This window comes from Salvelinus fontinalis, chromosome 18 (assembly GCF_029448725.1).
Source record: "Salvelinus fontinalis isolate EN_2023a chromosome 18, ASM2944872v1, whole genome shotgun sequence".
NCBI lineage: Eukaryota > Metazoa > Chordata > Actinopteri > Salmoniformes > Salmonidae > Salvelinus > Salvelinus fontinalis.
Window position 1 is genome coordinate 17,196,654 of NC_074682.1, and position 20,666 is coordinate 17,217,319.

At 42.2% G+C, this 20,666-nt stretch overlaps 1 protein-coding gene across 4 annotated transcripts; it reads left to right on the forward strand.

Moving 5' to 3' along the window:
• The first annotated feature begins 742 nt into the window (after nt 1-742).
• LOC129815090 (GATA-binding factor 2-like) lies at nt 743-20,367 on the forward strand. 4 transcript variants are annotated; one of them, XM_055868448.1, is made up of 7 exons: nt 743-963; nt 2,630-2,728; nt 6,729-7,187; nt 8,135-8,707; nt 11,557-11,702; nt 14,304-14,429; nt 17,908-20,367. In XM_055868448.1, the coding sequence occupies exons 3-7, from the start codon at nt 6,962-6,964 to the stop codon at nt 18,205-18,207; spliced, it is 1,371 nt and encodes a 456-aa protein (XP_055724423.1). In that variant the 5' UTR covers nt 743-963; nt 2,630-2,728; nt 6,729-6,961; the 3' UTR covers nt 18,208-20,367. The 4 variants fall into 4 exon arrangements, with proteins under 4 accessions (XP_055724423.1, XP_055724422.1, XP_055724419.1 ...); XM_055868447.1 differs by lacking the exon at nt 2,630-2,728; XM_055868444.1 differs by lacking the exons at nt 743-963; nt 2,630-2,728 and adding an exon at nt 6,261-6,521.
• The last annotated feature ends 299 nt before the right edge of the window (nt 20,368-20,666 follow it).

Consider the following 20,666-nt stretch of genomic DNA (forward strand, 5'->3'; position numbering starts at 1 on the left):
TTTGAGGCTTTGCATGTTTTAAAGTTGGTGTTAATGTGTGGGACAAAGTAAAAAGAAGATCGTAGGAGGGAGGGTCGGTCATGGGGTATACCGTATTTCAATCAAAATGAGCGGGGAAGGAATTCATTACACCGGATTGCTGTAGGCCAATTATATTGTGCATGTAGTTTTAGTTTGCTTGAGAGCCCAGCAACCCAAGATAGCTCAATATGTAATGTAATCACAAAAATCGGAGTCAACTAAACTCAATAACCTGATTGGGAAGATGTTTGATCCAAGTGGATTGGATGACAATAATGAAGCAGTGTCTCTTTAGGAAGCTTTTTTTTCGTATTCACTCAGTTACTGGGTTACTCACCTTGCACGGGGTGGTTGAGTGATACTGACGTGCCACTCTCTCTAACATTCCATAAGGAACTGTTCTGCTTCGACTATGAAGTGGAATTGTTGGCCGGATAAACCTTATGCTTAAGAGGATTTTAAGAATGAACACTAGATACTGTGCGTCCCCTCTTTCACAATCCATATCAAAATGCTCAAAGAAGTCACGACCCGGAAGACAAGATTGAGACTGGTTGACGCACCATAACAACATACATTGCTCCTATGTCTATCAAGTTTTTTTCTCCTCGTTTTCAGCGGAGCTATTGAAAGAAAGGGGGGAAGAGCAAAGCGAAAGAGAGAAATAGAGATAACGGGAGAGATAGAGAGGGGGGGGGGGGGGGGGGGCGATGCTAAACTGCTTGCCAGCTGACATAACTCTTTTGGGACAGAGGGACATAGCTTCCACAGCAGCATCAAACGAACGCGGATTGATTTTTAGGCAGTCCACCACCCATAACTGCGCATAAAGGGAAACGTCAGCGAGATCTACGTAGTGCCAGGCAGGCGAAACGGAGACCCGGTTATAGGCTACGGGACTGAATTTCTCATTAGACAGAGCAAGACCGAGTCAGTCTGGTGGTAAGAGATATTCATTATTTACTATTTACTATTGTTGTAAGTGGAATTATTTAGACATGCTGTAAATTCCTTGCAATCGTGTTACTGGTTGAGGTACATATTTAAAGACTAGTTGTCCATCAACTGAAATTAAATATGTGAGAGTAGGCTATCCAAGCGTAAAGCTTTTTTTTATCCATCTGCCTATATATCATTTACAATATACTTGCCTCATAATGATGCATCGTTGACTGCACACATTATAGGCTACAGAGAGCCCTAGTTGGCACCGCACTTGGAGTGGCACCGTCACGGAGTAGCCGTGTTAGAATGTGGGAAGAACAAGAGAACATATAAGCTATCACAATAATAACAATAGACTACAATTTCACTGTATTTTATGCAAACAGTTTCTCATGGGTTTATATCATATAGTCTTCCAATTATAATAATTCGTTACGCAGCATGTAATCTAATTCTGCTATTATATTATTCTTATGTACTGCATGCACTTCCCTGTAAAATCTATAATTACTACTATCAAACACAGTTTTCTGGCTTGCAAAACAATAACATCGTTTTTTTATCAGACTAAATAGAATGCATAGAAACAGTATGCTATAGGTCCTTTCAGTATTCGTTATTACGTGTCTTTGTAACTATTAGGCTGTATAAACTAGGAATACAACACAATGTGATGCATTGAACATGAAGTCATCTGGTAGAGCTAGCATCCCAAAGACATACATTCCGCACCATCGATTAGGCTATCATTTGTCCAGATTCAATTCTTCACGGTTTAACAGTGTTATTACATGGTTATTACGAGTAGCCCAATCAGTTGAATGAACAGACTTCATGTGATCTGTTGTTTTACTAGATGTTCGTGAAGTATTAAAAAGTTAATCACAATTGAACTTTCATTAAACGTGACAATTGCTGTGGCCTTGGGTTATGGAATTGTGCAGATCTAGGCTAACCAATCATGGGTGTGAGATCAACATCAGCGTCATATTAAGATGACGATGTATGTATCCACTAATCACCTGTGCTTTCAAACGCATTAAGACTCCAGTAACCAACCCCCTTTCATCACAAGAAAGGGCAATAGCGTCATGGTCTCAGTGGTCGAATAGAAACAGGGGCGGGCGCGACTGTTGTCTCGAGCAGGCAGATTTATTGCCCTCGTGAGACTGTCATCAGCTAATAAAAATTACACTTACACTCGAAACTCAGCATGTGGCCCCTTACCTATCAGTCACCTCACATGCCATACCAGTTAAGCGTCCCTTTCCTGCGTGTGTGTCAGATAAGTGTGGTCAAGATGATCACTTAGACCTAATATAAATACCCTCTCAAATGATATCAAGGCTACCAGTGAGGTCCATGGAGCCAAAATGTACAGAAGTCCATCCAATAATGGACCATTATACTATGAACATGTCCTTTGAACATACAGTAGCCAGATTCACCAACTCAGAAAACAGTTATGGCATCTAGTTTAATATGAGGGTGAAAATCCATTGCTTTCACAACCCTGTTCTGGGTTCGCACTTCCACTAGGATGGGCTGTGTGCTGTCTGCTTCTGTCTACTCTATAGCCCCCAGTGCCCTGTGCTCGATGTAATTACCCATGAGTAAAGGACAATAATGCTTCAGCTGGTTTGTGTCATTCTCCTCTCCCCAGCTCTGCTTATCTTCACAAACCCCTCTGTGGCTTTCTCTACCCCCCCATCCCCCCTCTGAATAATGATGGATGTTGACCATAAGCAAGGGGAACAAACAGGTAGAGAAAGGCAAGCTCATTTCATAGCAGCACCTGTTAATTATTGGAATGGTTTCTGTTGCTCGTACACCGACTCTGGTTCAGTAATAACCATGTTGTGTTGCTACCATGTTGTTGTCATGTTGTGTGGCTACCATGCTGTGTTGTCATGTGTTGCTGCCTTGCTATGTTGTTGTCTTAGTTCTATCTTTATGTAGTGCTGTGTTGTCTTTCTTGTTGTGATGTGTGTTTTGTCCTATATTTATTTATTTAAAAAAAGTTTTTTTAAAATCCCAGCCCCGGTCCCCGCAGGAGGCCTTTTGCCTTTTGGTAGGCCGTCATTGTAAATAATAATTTGTTCTTAACTGGCTTGCCTAGTTAAATAAAGGTTAAATCATAAATAAATCAAAGATAACAACCGTCCGGTCATTCACCTTACCCTAACAATGGTCGTAGGGATATCTTCAACATGAAATGTGCCTTTTGTTAAGTAAATCAGGTGTTAAATGGGGTGAAAATTAGTCTGGAGTAGGACTTTAAAGCTGACCGCTGCACAGATAGGCCTACAAACCTACGGTAGAAGAGAAAAAGTATCCTGAATTGACATGGTTTTGCTACCATCGTATTGCCTCTTATTCATAACAATGCCTGTTATTGACATGTATAGCCAATGAACATTTCGTATGGGAATAAATGGTTTCCCTCAGTCATAGGCAGCAAGGAAGGGTTAATGTGCTTACCTCCAAGGGCTCTACCGCTCTAGTAGGATAGCATCCCCTGTGAGACAATGCTGCTATGTCCTTGAGCGAGGACCCCCCCCCCCCCCCCCCCCCCCCCCACACACACACACATCATCCCGTCCTTTGTTCCAGCACAGATACAAATGGGATTAATGAAGGTATAAATTACAGAGGGGTAAATCCCGCTGAGTAATCCATTTGGCAAACATGCGAAACAACAATGGAGAGGCTGCTTGCTGGGCCTGACCCACCCAGTCCCAGCCACACAGCACAGAGCATGCTGCGGTACAGAGGAGCACAGCACCGAGGACAGACAACCACACAGACAGACAAACAGCAGCGGTGATGTAAGGGGGGAAAAAGATGACCTGCCATGATCACTATTAGGGTTTGGTCAAACACAAGATTTGAATTCCTCTTGCTTTACGTTGAAAACATGTAGTCGTTGCATTGCTGTTAAATTGATGCATCATAGTTTAGAGAGATCGCTTGTGTTGATGCTTTTTATTATTTTTTCAATGCAGTCCTGTATCTTTAGGGAATATTTATGTTGTACTTTAGACCAAAGTGCCATAGAAAACATGGTTTGAAATCTCTGTAACTTGACCTGCCAATGAATGACAATTGACAGAGTGGCAAATTATTTCAAAGAAACCTATTTATTAAGACACCTACACCTGACATTTTCAGCTGCTATAGCTCTCATTTCAGGAGAATGTCTGTTATTTGGGTGATTACATAAGGAGACCCTTGGGTGTGTTATGACCCCACATACACTAATTTGTTGATTTTAGAAGTTGACAAGCACAGAGAGCTGAGCTCATCATGTCATGGCCCCTGACCAGATGCCAATGACTGAATGCCAAGCCACACACACTTTCGCTCGCGCGCAAGCACGCACGCACACAAACACCAACACACACACCCTGCAAACATCCCCATATCAAAGCCCAAACTGTCCAAATGCCCTCGTTCTAACATTGCGTTAAGCTATTCATGCATTCTTTTTTTCACGGGTTGAGTATAGTAGCCTAAGTATGTAATTATTTGATTTATCCTTGGCCAAAACATCACTGTATTTCTATCAGAATAAACAAAGCTTGGACGTAACTGATCTCGAGGCTTTTTTGGAACGATTGTGAAGTCCATGCGCTGAGATTTTTTTCTGTGACGTCTAGTCGGGGCGTCAGAGAGGCGGCCAGTCTGGGCCCGGAGCTCCCTCCAATTATTGTCTGTCAATCACGCACGCACGCACACACACACTTTCTTTATTAAAAAAGACATGCAAACATTTTCTTTTTATTATTCAATATCGTGATGTATGGCACGAAATGCCACATTTTTACTATAGAGGGTAAACCAGTACGTCTCGACTGGCGATTTTATCCTGGATGCTCTTTCCCCGTATTATTTTGATCAGGTACAGACAGGCCCATAGAATACCCGTGCAAAAGTGTGTAGGCTACAGTATTTCATCACATTATAATAAAACACCACTTGAAGGCTAAACCTAATAACCTCCTAACAAGCGCTGGATTATAGACTACATTTTAGGAGGTTCAGTTGGTAGCCTATTCAATAGGCTTTTGCTTATGAGGCCTTCCAATCTATTCCTGGCTTGAAACAAATCACAGGTATTTGGGTATGTAGAGCGGTTGTAGGACAAAACCTAGCTGGTTATACCGGCGCACTTGATAAAAGGTTATTTGCGACACTGTCTTTATGCCTGTGGTGGACAAGCCTTCTTGTTTCAGCCATGAGTTGAATGTAAACAAGAATGAACAAAGTGTCGCTAATGGTCACCAATTGGTTTTAGACAGGTGAGGCGGGCCTGGCGCCCTGTCTGTACCACCAAGTGAGAAAAAGGGCACCAATAACATGCAAAAAGTGTTGACTGCTCTAGATCTTAGGCAAAACCAATGTTTTCACAAGAGGAATATCGTGACTACTAATTAAAGACTTAGGCGCTCACAACAATGGCCCCACTAAGAGCGTCTGCTAAATGACTTAAATGACTTAAATGACTTCGAAGTCATAAAACGGCTTCTCTCCTATTAATCCTAGAGGTACTGACAATTGGGTTTATATGCATTGCAGGATCATGTGAACATTCACACTTGCAATTGGTGTTGTTCTACAAGACATTTACATAATTGGCATATAGAATCCTTGTAAAATGTGTCCAAACTGCCGATGCAGTTCTCCACAAGGGCCTATGCTGTAAAACAAGGCATATGTGGAAAAACAACCACTTTACTGTTGAATACAGAATAATAACCAAAAGACTGCTTAATTATTTTATGATGTTTGATAGCATTTCAATTAGCCCACTAAGCATGTTGAACATCTAATCTGGTTGGTTTCATTTATAGCCTATACAAAATAGCATTGGCATACACTTTGAATTCAAACTTAGCAATATAATGTTGTGTTATCTAAAGGCTAAACAATCTCAAGGTGGTATGCAAGGCTAAGTGACAACAGCCTATAGGCTACTGCGTTTGCCAGATAATGTAGGTCTAGTTGACTGTTACAGAAATTGTCAGGCTTACAATTTACAGTTTCAATTTGCCTCCATCTGGGCTGTCCGTCTCTGAGTGTTGGTAAAAGAAGACATTATCAGGGGCAAATTGCTCATTCTGCGAGCTTCACGAGAGAGAAAAGTCCCCCGAGAAATTACACCGCTGATTGATATGTCTTTTAGTTTTTTGGTCCGGGGCATTACTGTTTCGAATGGAAACTGAAAGAGCTGGGATACATGAGCCAATTGCAGCTATACTGATCTGTGATTGGCTTACAGGAGGTCACTGCTCGCCCTTGACTCCGCCCCGGCTCGCTTGATATGGAATTTACTGGCGCCAGTCGCGTCAGTGTACTGCCACAATTCAGTAGGAAAGTGCGCCCGGGTACCTCACGGATCAGGCGTTTCAGAGATTAAAGTCTGTTTGAACAGCTGATCGTAGTCATAGATCAAACTTTCAACAGGTAAATTCAGAAGAAATACTTTTTTCCAATGGAATAAGATTGGATGCATGTGTTATGAGTATAACATTGCAGCAATGGTGCAATACACTGTAAGTAGTTGAAAAAATATACAGTCTTGTGGTGAAAGCTGTTTGGAAAAGGTCGTCAGTAGGCTATACAATGTTCCTGGGATGATTGAACGAATAGGGAAAACAACAATCTCGTATATTTTGCGTACATCGCCAAAGGAGTTGTGCAAAAGAGTCTGGCACCAGGTTGTGTATTAAATTATAAAATGTTGTTGTGTTTCATTGCAGGTGTCAGTAAGAGCCAATAAAACGGATCAAGGATTCTATTTCTGAAGCAAAGAACCTGTAAGGAGAGTGTGCCGAAAACCCGTATGACATCACTACGTCCATCCTTTTCTCCACATTTCGGGACTGTAACAAGTGCTTAATCCAGGAGAAGGACCACATAAAGATAACTTATATTTTCAGAAAAAGTACGACGTTTTGGTGATATATTGGATAAAGTTATCGACGATTTAGGTATGGAAGTCGCAGCCGATCAATCTCGGTGGATGGCGCATCATCACGCCGTGTTGAATGGGCAGCACCCAGACTCGCATCACCACAGCTTGGCCCACAACTACATGGAGCCCATGGCGCCGCTTTTGCCCCCAGACGAAGTGGATGTGTTTTTAAACCACTTGGACTCTCAGGGGAACCCCTACTATGCCAACTCCCGGGCCAGGGTTACATACAGCCAGGCACATGGTAAGACGCGCTCAGCCTTGTGATTTAACTGTATTTAAGTCTGCTTTATAGCCTTTAGGTAATTATCAGAGGGTGCAATAAGACAACATGTATCCAACCACCCAGGCTGTTGCTTTAAAACTAATCGATGGTAGGCCTATATTATTGCCATAACTGGTTGTGTGATGTTTGATGCACAAAGACCTTTGGCACAGAACATTTTTCTATTACCAGTAAAAAGTCGTCCATCCAGAACCTTGTATTTAAAAACAAATCTAGATATGGTATCTTATTCAATATGTGAGAACATAAATGATGTCAATTGAAATACTGTAACACATAGATGTCCATGCGCGCGGCTGTCTCTGGCGTACGGCATGGAATCATAAAACGAGAATTTCTAGCAAGAGACAGCAAGAGGAAAGGGAAGTATGTCATTTAACCCCTCTGTTGGAGCAGGGGTTTCTAGAGAGAGAGAGAGAGAGACACTTCCCGGATATAACATCAAAACGCAAAATTACTAATAACATTATTTAGTCCGAGATCTGGAACTGAGCGACCAACAGGCAATGACCATAGGCAAATAGCAGTTCAGTCGAGGCCTTCACACTGATCCCATTTTCTCCCCGTGGATTTCTTTCTCCCATACATGCTTTTCGACAATAAGAGATTGTGTTGCAACAAGCGTACATCTGTAAATATTTTTGTCAAGTAGTCTATGGTACGGAGCTGTAGTAGCCTAACTATTGTTTTAGATTTCGCTGGGACTGTGAAATGGCGTGGTTTTAAAGTTGGTGCCCTGTAGGCTATTGTAATAACGTTTACACTAAGAAAAATATACCTCAATGTCGAGTTTAAATAGTTTGGAATTGACATCAACAGGTGAGGAGACAGCACTTTACGCAGTGTGATAGAACTGGACACATCGCTTTCGATTAGAAAAAAGTCATAATATTTCTTATTTACAGCTCGCCTTGGGAGTCAGGTTTGCCGGCCACACCTAATCCACAGCCCCGGCATTCCGTGGCTTGACAGCGGGAAGGCGGCCCTCTCTGCTGCCCACCACCATAACGCATGGGCGGTCAGCCACTTCAGCAAGCCAGGAATGCATCCTGCTAGCTCCGGCTACCCTTGCAGTAGCAGCTCCAGCACTGCTCCGGTATCTTCCCTCACCCCTGCGTCCCACTGCAGCCCGCACCATCTATACAGTTTTCCTCCTACGCCTCCCAAAGACGTGTCCCCGGACCTCGGCCCTGCTTCTCCAACCTCCACCTCGACAAGAATGGACGAGAAGGAGTCCATCAAATACCAAGTGTCACTGGCAGAGGGAATGAAAATGGAGGGTTGCAGTCCTCTCCGCAACAGCCTGGCTTCGATGAGTGCCCAAACTCCCGCAACACACCACCCCATCCCGACCTACCCATACTCTCTCCCAACACCACACGAATACGGCGGCAGTCTCTTCCACCCCGGTAGCCTGCTGGGTGGATCTTCATCCAGCTTTATGCCGAAGTGTAAAAGCAAAGCCCGGTCGTGCTCAGGTGAGTTTCATAAGTCTATTCCTAAAGTTACCCTGCGCATAAATAGTCTGGTATATCCTGGATTTCTGTCAGGGCCCAAACAACAATTAACATTTAGCTTGTTCTAAATGTATTTTACTTGTAGGGCTATGAATGCTTTAATCTTCAAGAAATAGATTGGGTGGTCCTGTAAGTGTTTTGCTGTCGAACAGTTGCTGTAATAACCTCAGGTTATTTTACGCGCTTCTCTCCTTCCCAAACCTGTCCCAGTGGCTCTTATCTCCGATCCATCGCATTCGTCACCACTTGTAAACACCATCCACTTAAATGAAATGATTAAGCATTTAACATGAAACGACTAATATTTGAAACGCAAATATTCAGGTTTGATCATGATTAAACACGTTTGAGTCGAGGCAAGGAGATAACAGCCTAAAGTCAAACAATCACCAAAGTGAAAATACGGAATTATAGGTTTATAGGCTAGTTGGCAGAATTATTATAAAGAGGGTTCTGAATATAATAATATTTCAATAGAATATGCAATAATACTTATTGTGAATGTTTTTATTAGTAGGCCTGTTGAAAGTGCTACGTGGCCTAGGCCTATAATAAGCATGTCTCTATCCAGATTTAAAAAATATGTTTTTTTTATTACAAAATTGCACGAATGCTAACCTAATCATCCTTTTGAAACCATATGCAATGTGGTCGTGTTTATGTTTATCTGGGCTGATTGGCTGGAGGCTGAATATAAATGCCACCAATGCCCTTGTTTGGCAGAAGCTTAAAAAATGCAGGAGTCACGACGCTCTGGCGACTCCTGCCATATCCTGTATACTTTGAGCGAACAAATCACGACCTCCACCGTCCACTGCTCGCCCAATACTAACAAAGCACTGTCGGGACGCGCTGTCACAGGCGACAGAGCCCTGCTGTTTGTGTTTTTAAGCATGGCCTTGGCCCAGTGCGCTGAGATAGTGAGAAAGAATCAAGCCCAGGGAGATGAAAGGATGATTAACACTAGTAGTAATGACCATATCGAAGACAACAAAGTCATAATACAATAATAATAATTGATAATAAGGTTATGATATTGTAATAATAACCGCTACTCTAAAAATATTAGATAGTTAATTATATAGTTAATCAAGCCATCACATGAGCTCATAGGGAGACATTTATCATTACATTTGCTCAGACTAATTAACTCAAAGTTAATTATGTTGTGGGCCTGGTGTCCAAAAATAATTTGAATGTGGAGTCTCTCTAACTGCTCGTTAGTGTATAGAGATATTAGCAAACAACTGTCTTCATTTGGATTATCACTACAGATCAAGTGTTATTATCTGATGTATGCTCAGTAGTTCAATAATTTGTGGATGGCAGATTGGTTATGTAAATATTTTAATTAAAACAGTATCCACAAATCTTTTAACGGGATTATTTTAAGCAAGAGCATTGTAACTATCACAACAGAGAAATACACATGAACTTGAAGCTTCCCTTACAGATCCAGAATCAGTAACTCACATAAGGTCTGCCATTCCTTTATCAGTCCCAAAGTCTGATGGAGCCGTGATTGATTGTTGTATGAAATGCCACAGTGACATTTCAGCAGTCAGCACATACCTTACACAACAGTGTGGCTTCCTGTTTAAATAACCTTAAACTAGCCCTATCCGCTCACCTACATACCTCCTCCCTGGAAAGGCAATGGCCTCAGTCTCTCTACTATACTCTCGGCCAGTGGGATTTCAGTGTTCTCTCCCCAAGGAACTTCCCAATTTACACAACAATTCAACAGCTTTTGTAATTTTGGAGCTGGAAGGCGATGTTGTATTGATACTGGTGCCTCTGCTGGACTGACAAAACAGGGAGAGAGAGTCAAACACTCAGAATACACTTCAAAAGGAGCGTTGCCATTGTCCAGAGCAGATCCCTTTCTCAGGTTTAGGTGGGACTATGGGTGTTGCTGACATTATAATAGGAATAAAGGCACGATGCTCTAGGGAGAGGAAAACATGAATTAAACAAGGCCATTTTGGTCGAGGTTCAGCAACGGCCCATTTGACTGAGCCTGTGCATTATACCACAGTGCAACCTGTAAGAGGAGAGAGAGAGAGAGAGAGAGACAGGCAACACCCACTGTCTTTCTGCAGCTGAAGATGTAGAAGTGGGTGAAAAGACTTGAACCCTGAACACACCAGAAGAGGGTGTGTTCAGAAACCTAACAATGAAAAGATTTAGTAAATAATTTCAAAAGTCACGAGTAAAGGGAAACATAGAAACCGGGCTGGTATAAAGTGATACTGAGCTATAATATGGGCACCTATTTGTTGGAGACCACAATGTGGTCAGGCTCACATTTAATACCACCACCAGCACCACACTCTTCTGTTTCCTCTCATGTGTGCCCACAGCACATTAATTATGTAGCTCTAATTTGATGGTGTCTCACATTCATCTGTTTGGACACCTTTGGACACGTCCTGGCTGTCTCTGGGTTTCCTACCCTGGATCACTTTACATACAGGTGTCTGTGTCCATGGCGATTCGCCCCGAACCAAACTGTACAAATGACAGTCATATGGGATTGTCTTTGGCTGGTACACCTGCACACTGATATGCACACTGAGACACTGTCCTCCCAGTGTGTGTGTGGGTGGGGGGGGGGGGGGGGGGGGGGCTTGGACTTCATATTACACTACTAATGAAGAGTGTGTCCAGTAGGCTCATGACTTCCTCTGTGTCCTCCTGGCGGCTATTGTCTTCAATGTGAATCCGTTACTGTTTAGCCTTTGATAGAGTGTGAACTTTTTAATTATATAAATGTCCCTTTGTCTTCCCTCCACTTGAATTCTGCTCAGAGGGGCGCGAGTGTGTCAACTGCGGTGCCACCTCCACCCCGCTGTGGCGGCGGGACGGGACGGGCCACTACCTGTGCAATGCCTGCGGCCTGTACCACAAGATGAACGGCCAGAACAGACCTCTCATCAAGCCCAAACGCAGACTGGTGAGTCCCCATCTCGCTCCCGTCTACCCTTCCACATCTGAGAAAGGGGGCCAAAATAGAGCACGAAGCAGATACCGCCAGGACAATTCCAGGAAAGTTGTATTTTCCCTATGATCTTCCTGGAATTGTTTGTCCCTCACACCCCCTGGTGATTGCCTACACCGCCTGTTACAATACTGCTACTATTGACATTTTAACTGCTATCATTAGTGCTGATACTGTCACTGATCCAATGCCCATGCTGCTTTGGTTATCACCACGCTGAAGTGAGTGAAAAACAGTGCACACACACAAATACTTTGTCCAGGGTTTCTGCACAGGCATTTAAGAGCAAGGATTATTCTGAGCCCTGTTATTTCTAATGCACATACGCCTATATATTTTCATTGTCTCAGGTAAGCTGAATTATTACTGTATGTTTAATTTACAAGTTATTATTACAATACATTTTCCCCCAAATTATACTGGTTCCTGATTATTTTGAAAAGGTTTATTTGTTCATTTTATATTCAGACCTCTGATTAGGATTCATAATTTTGATTGTATAGGATAGGCCTACTTACCGTCTCAAACTTTTTAAGATATTCAAGTTGTGAGAAGTGACTTAATTTCAGTGGCAGTTCAAGGCACATTCCAAATGCTAACTTTTGGGTAGCTCCAAACATTTACGCATTAATATGCAATGGATTTAGACTGATATAAACTTTAAATTCGTATTTACATTTTGCTAAAACATATTTTACTTTATTTATATAAGGAACTTTTCTACCTTGTTTCCCTCTGAGCATGTTAATGATCAGTAGGGGTTTACCCGCCACACCTAATTTCTGTATAGGCTAGATCTGAATAGTTTTGTTCTGACATAATTAAATCATACTACTATACATAGGCCTAATGGGAATATTTCAATCAATAGCTTATACCTTACTATCTAATTAAATGTACACTCGTTATGCAGTCATCCAGTCATGCAGTTCCAAAGACGCAATAATAGACCAAATTATAGCCCAATTCACTCGTGTTGTTAAATGTAAATTCATGTTTTAATTTACAAGTGTAGTCTAACCCACGTGGTGGCCTTTATGAAATATCGTAATTGTTTAACACATTGCAATGGTTGCCTGAGTTTGTCTTTGCCTAGGTTATCTTCCATTGAGATACATGTAATGGGATGGAGAACATTGTGAATGTTGTTTTTTATTTCTACAACTGTCTTTCTGAAATATATTGTAACCGACTGTATTAGCGTTATTGTCAGCATTAGTGGAACAAGTAGGCTATAAGTCATTTTAGCGCCGCTTGGTGTAAATAAGCGCGCCTCTGACTCGTTCTCTCGATGAGAAGTTCATTACATTTTCCATGGGTCGGTCTGTGGCCACAGCTTTGCATTTTCAACTCAAGTGTTTTCAGAGTTCTGTTCAAAGGGCATCCAGTTGTTTCCTATTCGGATATCTGCCCCGGCACGATAAGGAAGCCAGGCTCCCGGGTGTTTCCGCCTTCAACAAATACCGCTGCATTTTGTATGGACCCGGCAGGCCAGACTTTTACAATATACTGTAAAGCGATTATCATAACACTATAGGACCCAGTTATGTGTGAAGAGAGAGAGAGAACGTGAGGGGCGGGATGGTGGTGGGGATTGGAAAATAAATGTATTTATGTTCTTGGCCTGTTGTTTGTTGGTCATGCTCCGTTGGCACTGGCACAAGCTTTATGCGCCGGAATGCGATGTGTTTTTTGTTGTAGTAGTATTCTGTTTTTTTTAAATTCCGTCAGTCGCCATCCTAGTTTTTACTCGGGATGTTTTGCATGAACCACTGTCATAAAACCCTAAATTAATTAAAATAAATACATAGCCCTACATGCAATATACATGGCTGTAGTGTTATTGTATTGTGAGCCTAAATGTTTCTTATTATGTATGAAGAATAGATCTGTAATGGACACAAAGGACATTGGCAGACAGGGTCCTGGTCTTATAGACGCCTATAGTCCAGGTCGTTTGATTCTCTGGATCAAGGGAAGGGAGAATCATGCGTAGAGACGGTATAAATTATTAATGTAGCCTATCTAATTTTTTTATTAAATGAAATATGACAGCAGAAATTGGTACAAGACAGAAACAACGCATTTCAGAGAAACAGCTTTTGTAGCATTGCACAAATTGGAAAATTGAATTAAGCTTGTATAAATCACAGAATATATTCAATTAAACAAATACAGATGTGACTCCCTGTAAGCAATTTCATGAGTCTAACTGGCGCTGGCCTGGCTTTGAAGTTATGTGTGAATGTAGCCCTGAGAGTGGGACATTACAATAGGCTATAAAACGAGAGGTTTTAAGTTTTAAACGCAGAAATATCCTATAGGCAAAATTCGGAATGAACATTTGAAATGTATAGGCCTAATCTATATTAGTCTATGCATTAGGCTACGCCTACAAGGCCATGGTAGTTAATTTCAATAATCGTATTCATGTCATGTTCACTTTCCTCGTTGATCTCTGTTGCCTAAGCTAATACAATCGTCAAATCAGCTAACATTTGAATGGCTTTATTCATAATGTAGCCTATTAACGTTCTGCCTTTTTCTCCTCCTCAGTCCGCTTCGAGACGAGCTGGCACCTGCTGCGCTAACTGTCAGACCACCACCACCACCCTTTGGAGGCGTAACGGCAATGGCGACCCGGTGTGCAACGCCTGCGGGCTCTACTATAAACTGCACAACGTAAGTAGCCTAACCGCTTACATAGAAACTGCGGGGCGAGCTGGTCAAGTGGGTGGACAGCTTGTATCGATTTAGGAGCGGGGGCGAGAGATGCAAAGCCTGCTTTCCCTGTGAAGCAGAACCCGCGGTCGTTTTTTCCCTTTTTATTAATCCATCTTTGTTTCAATCGGGGGTGTTACTCCCAGGAGAGGCTGGAGGGTGGGACTGTCATTCTGGGTAATGCGTCAGTTACATTGATGTCAGGGTAACACGGAACCCAAACCCGCTGCGCGCGTGCGCCCTCGTGCGCTATCGTGCATTTATTTTGTCCCCCTACACCAAACGCGATCACGACACTCAGGTTAAAATAGCAAAACAAACTCTGAACCAATTACATTAATTTGGGGACAGGTCGAAAAGCATTAAACATGTATGGCAATTTAGCTAGTTAGCTAGTTGGCTAGTTAGCTAGTTGTCCTATTTAGCTAGCTTGCTGTTTTTTTATTTTTTTATTATTTTTTATTTCACCTTTATTTAACCAGGTAGGCTAGTTGAGAACAAGTTCTCATTTGCAACTGCGACCTGGCCAAGATAAAGCATAGCAGTGTGAACAGACAGCAACACAGAGTTACACATGGAGTAAACCATAAACAAGTCAATAACATGGTAGAAAAAAGAGAATCTATATACAATGTGTGCAAAAGGCATGAGGTAGGCAATAAATCGAATAATTACAATTTAGCAGATTAACACTGGAGTGATAAATCATCAGATGATCATGTGCAAGAAGAGATACTGGTGTGCAAAAGAGCAGAAAAGTAAATAAATAAAAGCAGTATGGGGGTGAGGTAGGTAAATTGGGTGGGTAGTTTACAGATGGACTATGTACAGCTGCAGCGATCGGTTAGCTGCTCGGATAGCAGATTTTTAAAGTTGTTGAGGGAGATAAACATTGAGTTGTTATTTTACATGAAATGCACAAGCTCCTCTACTCCGCCAATTAATCCACACATAAAATGGCCAACGGAATCGTTTCTAGTCATCTCTCCTCCTTCCAGGCTTTTTCTTCTTTGAACTTATATGGCGATTGGCATCTAAACTTTCATTGTATTACCACCACGACCGGCAAAACATTTTGTCTTTCTATCACCCACGTGGGTATAACCAATGAGGAGATGGCACGTGGGTACCTGCTTCTATAAACCAATGAGGAGATGGGAGAGGCAGGAATTGCAGCGCGATCTGCATCACAAATAGAACTGACTTCTATTTTAGCCCTTGGCAACGCAGACGCTCGTTGGCACGCGAGCAGTGTGGGTGCAATAATTTAATAACATGGATTTCTACATTTATTTTGCGACACTCACGCGCGCGACATGTCCGGTCTGGTCAGCATGTAACGTGTAAGTTACATTTATGTCATGGTAACGCGTCAGTTACGTTGATGTCAGGGTAACGCGTCAGTTACGTTGATGTCAGGGTAATGCGTCAGTTACGTTGATGTCAGGGTAATGCGTCAGTTACGTTGATGTCAGGGTAACGCGTCAGTTACGTTGATGTCAGGGTAATGCATCAGTTACGTTGATGTCAGGGTAATGCATCAGTTACGTTGATGTCAGGGTAATGCGCCAGTTACGTTGATGTCAGGGTAATGCATCAGTTACGTTGATGTCAGGGTAATGCGTCAGTTACGTTGATGTCAGGGTAATGCGTCAGTTACGTTGATGTCAGGGTAATGCGTCAGTTACGTTGATGTCAGGGTAATGCGCTAGTTACGTTGATGTCAGGGTAATGCGTCAGTTACGTTGATGTCAGGGTAATGCATCAGTTACGTTGATGTCAGGGTAATGCATCAGTTACGTTGATGTCAGGGTAACGCGTCAGTTACATTGATGTCAGGGTAATGCGTCAGTTACGTTGATGTCAGGGTAATGCATCAGTTACGTTGATGTCAGGGTAACGCGTCAGTTACATTGATGTCAGGGTAATGCATCAGTTACGTTGATGTCAGGGTAATGCATCAGTTACGTTGATGTCAGGGTAACGCGTCAGTTACATTGATGTCAGGGTAATGCATCAGTTACGTTGATGTCAGGGTAATGCGCTAGTTACGTTGATGTCAGGGTAATGCATCAGTTACGTTGATGTCAGGGTAACGCGTCAGTTTCGTTGATGTCAGGGTAATGCATCAGTTACGTTGATGTCAGGGTAATGCGTCAGTTACGTTGATGTCAGGGTAATGCGTCAGTTACGTTGATGTCATGGTAACGCGTCAGTTACATTGATGTCAGGGTAATGCGTCAGCTACGTTGATGTCAGGGTAATGCGTCAGTTACGTTGATGTCAGGGTAATGCGTTAGTTACGTTGATGTCAGGGTAATGCGTCAGTTACGTTGATGTCAGGGTAATGCGTCAGTTACGTTGATGTCAGGGTAATGCATCAGTTACCTTGATGTCAGGGTAAGGCGTCAGTTACCTTGATGTCAGGGTAATGCGTTAGTTACGTTGATGTCAGGGTAATGCGTCAGTTACGTTGATGTCAGGGTAATGCGTCAGTTACGTTGATGTCAGGGTAATGCATCAGTTACGTTGATGTCAGGGTAATGCGCCAGTTACGTTGATGTCAGGGTAATGCGTCAGTTACCTTGATGTCAGGGTAATGCGTCAGTTACGTTGATGTCAGGGTAATGCGTCAGTTACGTTGATGTCAGGGTAAGGCGTCAGTTACATTGATGCGAAATTGTCTGAGAGTAGCCCTTACAGACCCAGCATGGCTTCCAGTCCTGTGTATTCATGTTTAGTGAGATAATTATATAAATAGCCTGAAAGGCTCATGCCTTTTATTGTGGCTTGATCATCCAATGCCTGTTAAATCTGTTCCACAACATTTATGGCACATCAGATTTTTCCCCTCATGTTTATTAAGAAGGAAACATGTTTTCCATCATAGTTGTTTAGATTTTTCTAAATTATCTAAAATTACAAATGACACTTGACATAATTGAATATAAAATCACTGAGAGTGCAAGAAAATGTCCAATGACTAATAATTGAGTTATGAACAGGTAAAAAAAAAGAAACACTGTTTAAAAAAAAATACTTTATTTAACTAGGCAAGTTAGTTAAGAGCAAATTCTTACTTACAATGACAGCCTACTGGGGAACAGTGGGTTAACTGCCTTGTTCAGGGGTAGAACGACAGAGTTTTGCCTTGTCAGCTCAGGGATTTGATCCAGGATCCTTTTGGTTACTGGCCCAATAATCTAACCACTAGGCTACCTGCCTCCTCTAACCCCTAGGCTACCTGCCACTCCCAGGTGGCCTATTTGATTTTGAAACCCACATAAAATTAATATGAAGCCTATATGTAGTAGCCCATATATATATATATATATATATATATATATATATATATTTATTTAACCTTTATTTAACTATATTACTCAAGGCTTGTCTGACTACTCCTTAGCTAACATCCCTCCTCCCTGGCTCTCCACAGGTCAACAGGCCAATGACCATGAAGAAGGAGGGCATCCAGACACGCAATCGCAAGATGTCCAGCAAGTCCAAGAGGGGCAAGCGGTCCGGAGACGGCTACGATGAGCTGTCCAAATGCATGCATGACAAGTCCTCTCCCTTCGGCGGTGGCCCCGGCCTGGCTGGACACATGACCCATATGGGCCACCTTCCCCCCTTCAGCCACTCCGGACACATGCTGCCCACTCCCACTCCCATCCACCCTTCGTTCGGCCATCCTCACCATCACTCCGGACGGTCGCCGGCCTGGGCTGAGCACTGAAACCTCCTGAAGCCCCTCCATCACCCCTCCACCATATCATCACCACGACTGCTTCTGTTTCTAGAGGGGTAATTGGGCTCACTGTCAGTAGGACATTGTTTTGCCTGGCCTCATTTAGAGAATGATGGAGAGGAGACGTGACTGAAGGGAGAGCGGACGTGAGAGGGCGAAGGTGAAGCGGAACATGGGCGTGTTGAGTTGCTCCCTTCAAGTTGCCTTTTTTTACTAAGTCACTTTGGTACCCCTTCCACCCTATGAGAGAAAAGATGTGAGGTAGTAGGAGAACCACTGCTTTCCCCTCCTGAACCTCTGTAGTGTAATGAGACCCCCCCCCTCCTGCCGCCTCTGTCCTGGCTGTTGCGGACAGACTGTTGACACCGTGGGTATGAGAGACTTTCTGAACCAGCCTCCCCACACATGTACATGCATACACACACACACTGACACCTCACATGCTGGAATACACACCACCCACCTGGTCCCCCTGGACTTTTTGGAAAAAAGAAGCAAGCAAACAGAAAGTTTATATAAAGTTAATAATTGTTATTATTGTTGTTATAATTGATGTTATACTAGTTGTTATGATAATTTATTTTCACTCTTTTTGCTTTCTTCAGAACACAAGGATATTGTTACGATTATAATTTCATTGTTATTATGTAAAGAAAAGAACACAGACTTATCTTAGACGAGACATTGTTCCTAAGCTGTACGTTTTTATGATTTTTCCATCTCACAAAATAAAGTAAATAAAGTTTTAATACTAAATAATGTCACTGAGTCCTTGAAACGTGAAATGTATCGTGTCTCTGTCTCGCTCTCGCTGTCTCCCGCTCTCTCTATTGGAGTGTCAGTGTGAATTCCAGTGTCGGTGAAGAGGTTTTGATTTCTGCTATATTTCTAAGTGATATCAGATGTAATGAAGCCAGCTCTATGATCCCCAAAGCGCAGTAATGGTTTTGTTGTGCTCCTCCCCTGAGTGATGTGCTGCTGTTTATAGAAGGCTTCTTTGTGGAGCTCAGGCCCCAGGGTGCACCAGTGTGACCCAGACAGCAGGCTCCAAACCCAGGGTGAGCACAGGGCTCCCACGTCACACACTAACGCGTACACATGTCCTACAGAAATACACATTTTCGGTTCATATTACAGTTTTTTTCTATCGCTTTGGTGCAATTTTCACAAGTACAGTATGTGGTACATTTTCACAACACTTAGTACAAAACAAGGCAGTTTTTTAAAAACTCTAAGCACATTTTCAATTGACTAAGTACAACACAAAATCACAGTCCCTTTTTTCACCAAACTTAATCAGTATTTTTTCTATATGATTGTCTTCTCATTTGTTAAAATACACTTGACTATTACTTAATCCGACTGCTCATAATTGATAATCACTTAACCATTTAGTAAACCTACAGCTTTTAAACTGGTTTGCCTGTTTCACACTGCTTCACTAAAATTGTATTGGCAAAAAGAATACTGTAATACTGTGATATATACAATTTACGTAGAAGCCGCTTTTATCCAACATGAAAACAGTCCACAACTCTGGTGTTGCTAGGGCCATGCTCTTATGAACTGAGCCACGTTCAGGACCACTACAACACACAAGTACAAACAATACTGTAAAATACAATAGACAGCTTCAATATAGATGGAAGATGTATGATTGCCATCCCCATGAGCGTACCACCCTCCTTCATCCCATAGATGAGGCATGCAATGATTTCAATCCAGACCTATGTCAGGCTTTCTCCCCCGGTACATGAACAATGAGGACATTTACGCCGATTTCGATGAGAACTTATAGCCAAATACTCAAGACAAGCTTGATGCAAACATTAAGTTTCGTTCATTTATTTTGTTTGAATACATTGTGAAAGATGTCTTCAGTGGAAATTTGATGTTCAGTTAATTTTAGTGGGTAGTATTGCCTAATGTGAACAGTGTAATGTACAGAAATTTACAGTACTGTAGCAAATTGCATTCAAAGGACAATTTTTAAACATTTTCTATTTCTACATTTTCTATTGAATTAACTGGTTGTTGTGTGTTTTTGGTGATAAAATCGATGTTCTTATGGTATTTTACAGTAAACTTATTGTTTGGATCAATGGCTGTGCAGTAAAAGATGTCTCATAACAAAATGAATGCACAATAAATGGCTTTGAATATAATATTTGCTGCGTTACAAGTATTAACAGTTTGCAGTTTTGTACTAAGAGTTTGGAAAATTCCCCACATATTTTTGAAAATAGCACCAAAGTGATTGAACAAAAACGTGATTCCTTCCTTAATTCCATCTCGATTCCTCGTGTCCCTCTCCCAGAATGCCCCTCTCTGGGCCACAGCGCGGTGATTGGAGTGAGAGGAAGGACAGAAGGTCTTTAGTGGGAGAGAAAAGAGGAAGGAAAGGCAATCAGGCGACCTGTGAGCAAACACATGGGAGGTTGTTTGGA

Excerpts from the sequence above, each read along its gene's own strand:
- LOC129815090 (XM_055868448.1), top strand. The coding sequence starts at position 6,962 with ATGGAAGTCGCAGCCGATCAATCTCGGTGGATGGCGCATCATCACGCC. Across the intron at positions 8,708-11,556 it reads CAAAGCCCGGTCGTGCTCAG|AGGGGCGCGAGTGTGTCAAC; the intron begins GTGAGTTTCATA and ends AATTCTGCTCAG. Across the intron at positions 14,430-17,907 it reads TCTACTATAAACTGCACAAC|GTCAACAGGCCAATGACCAT; the intron begins GTAAGTAGCCTA and ends GGCTCTCCACAG.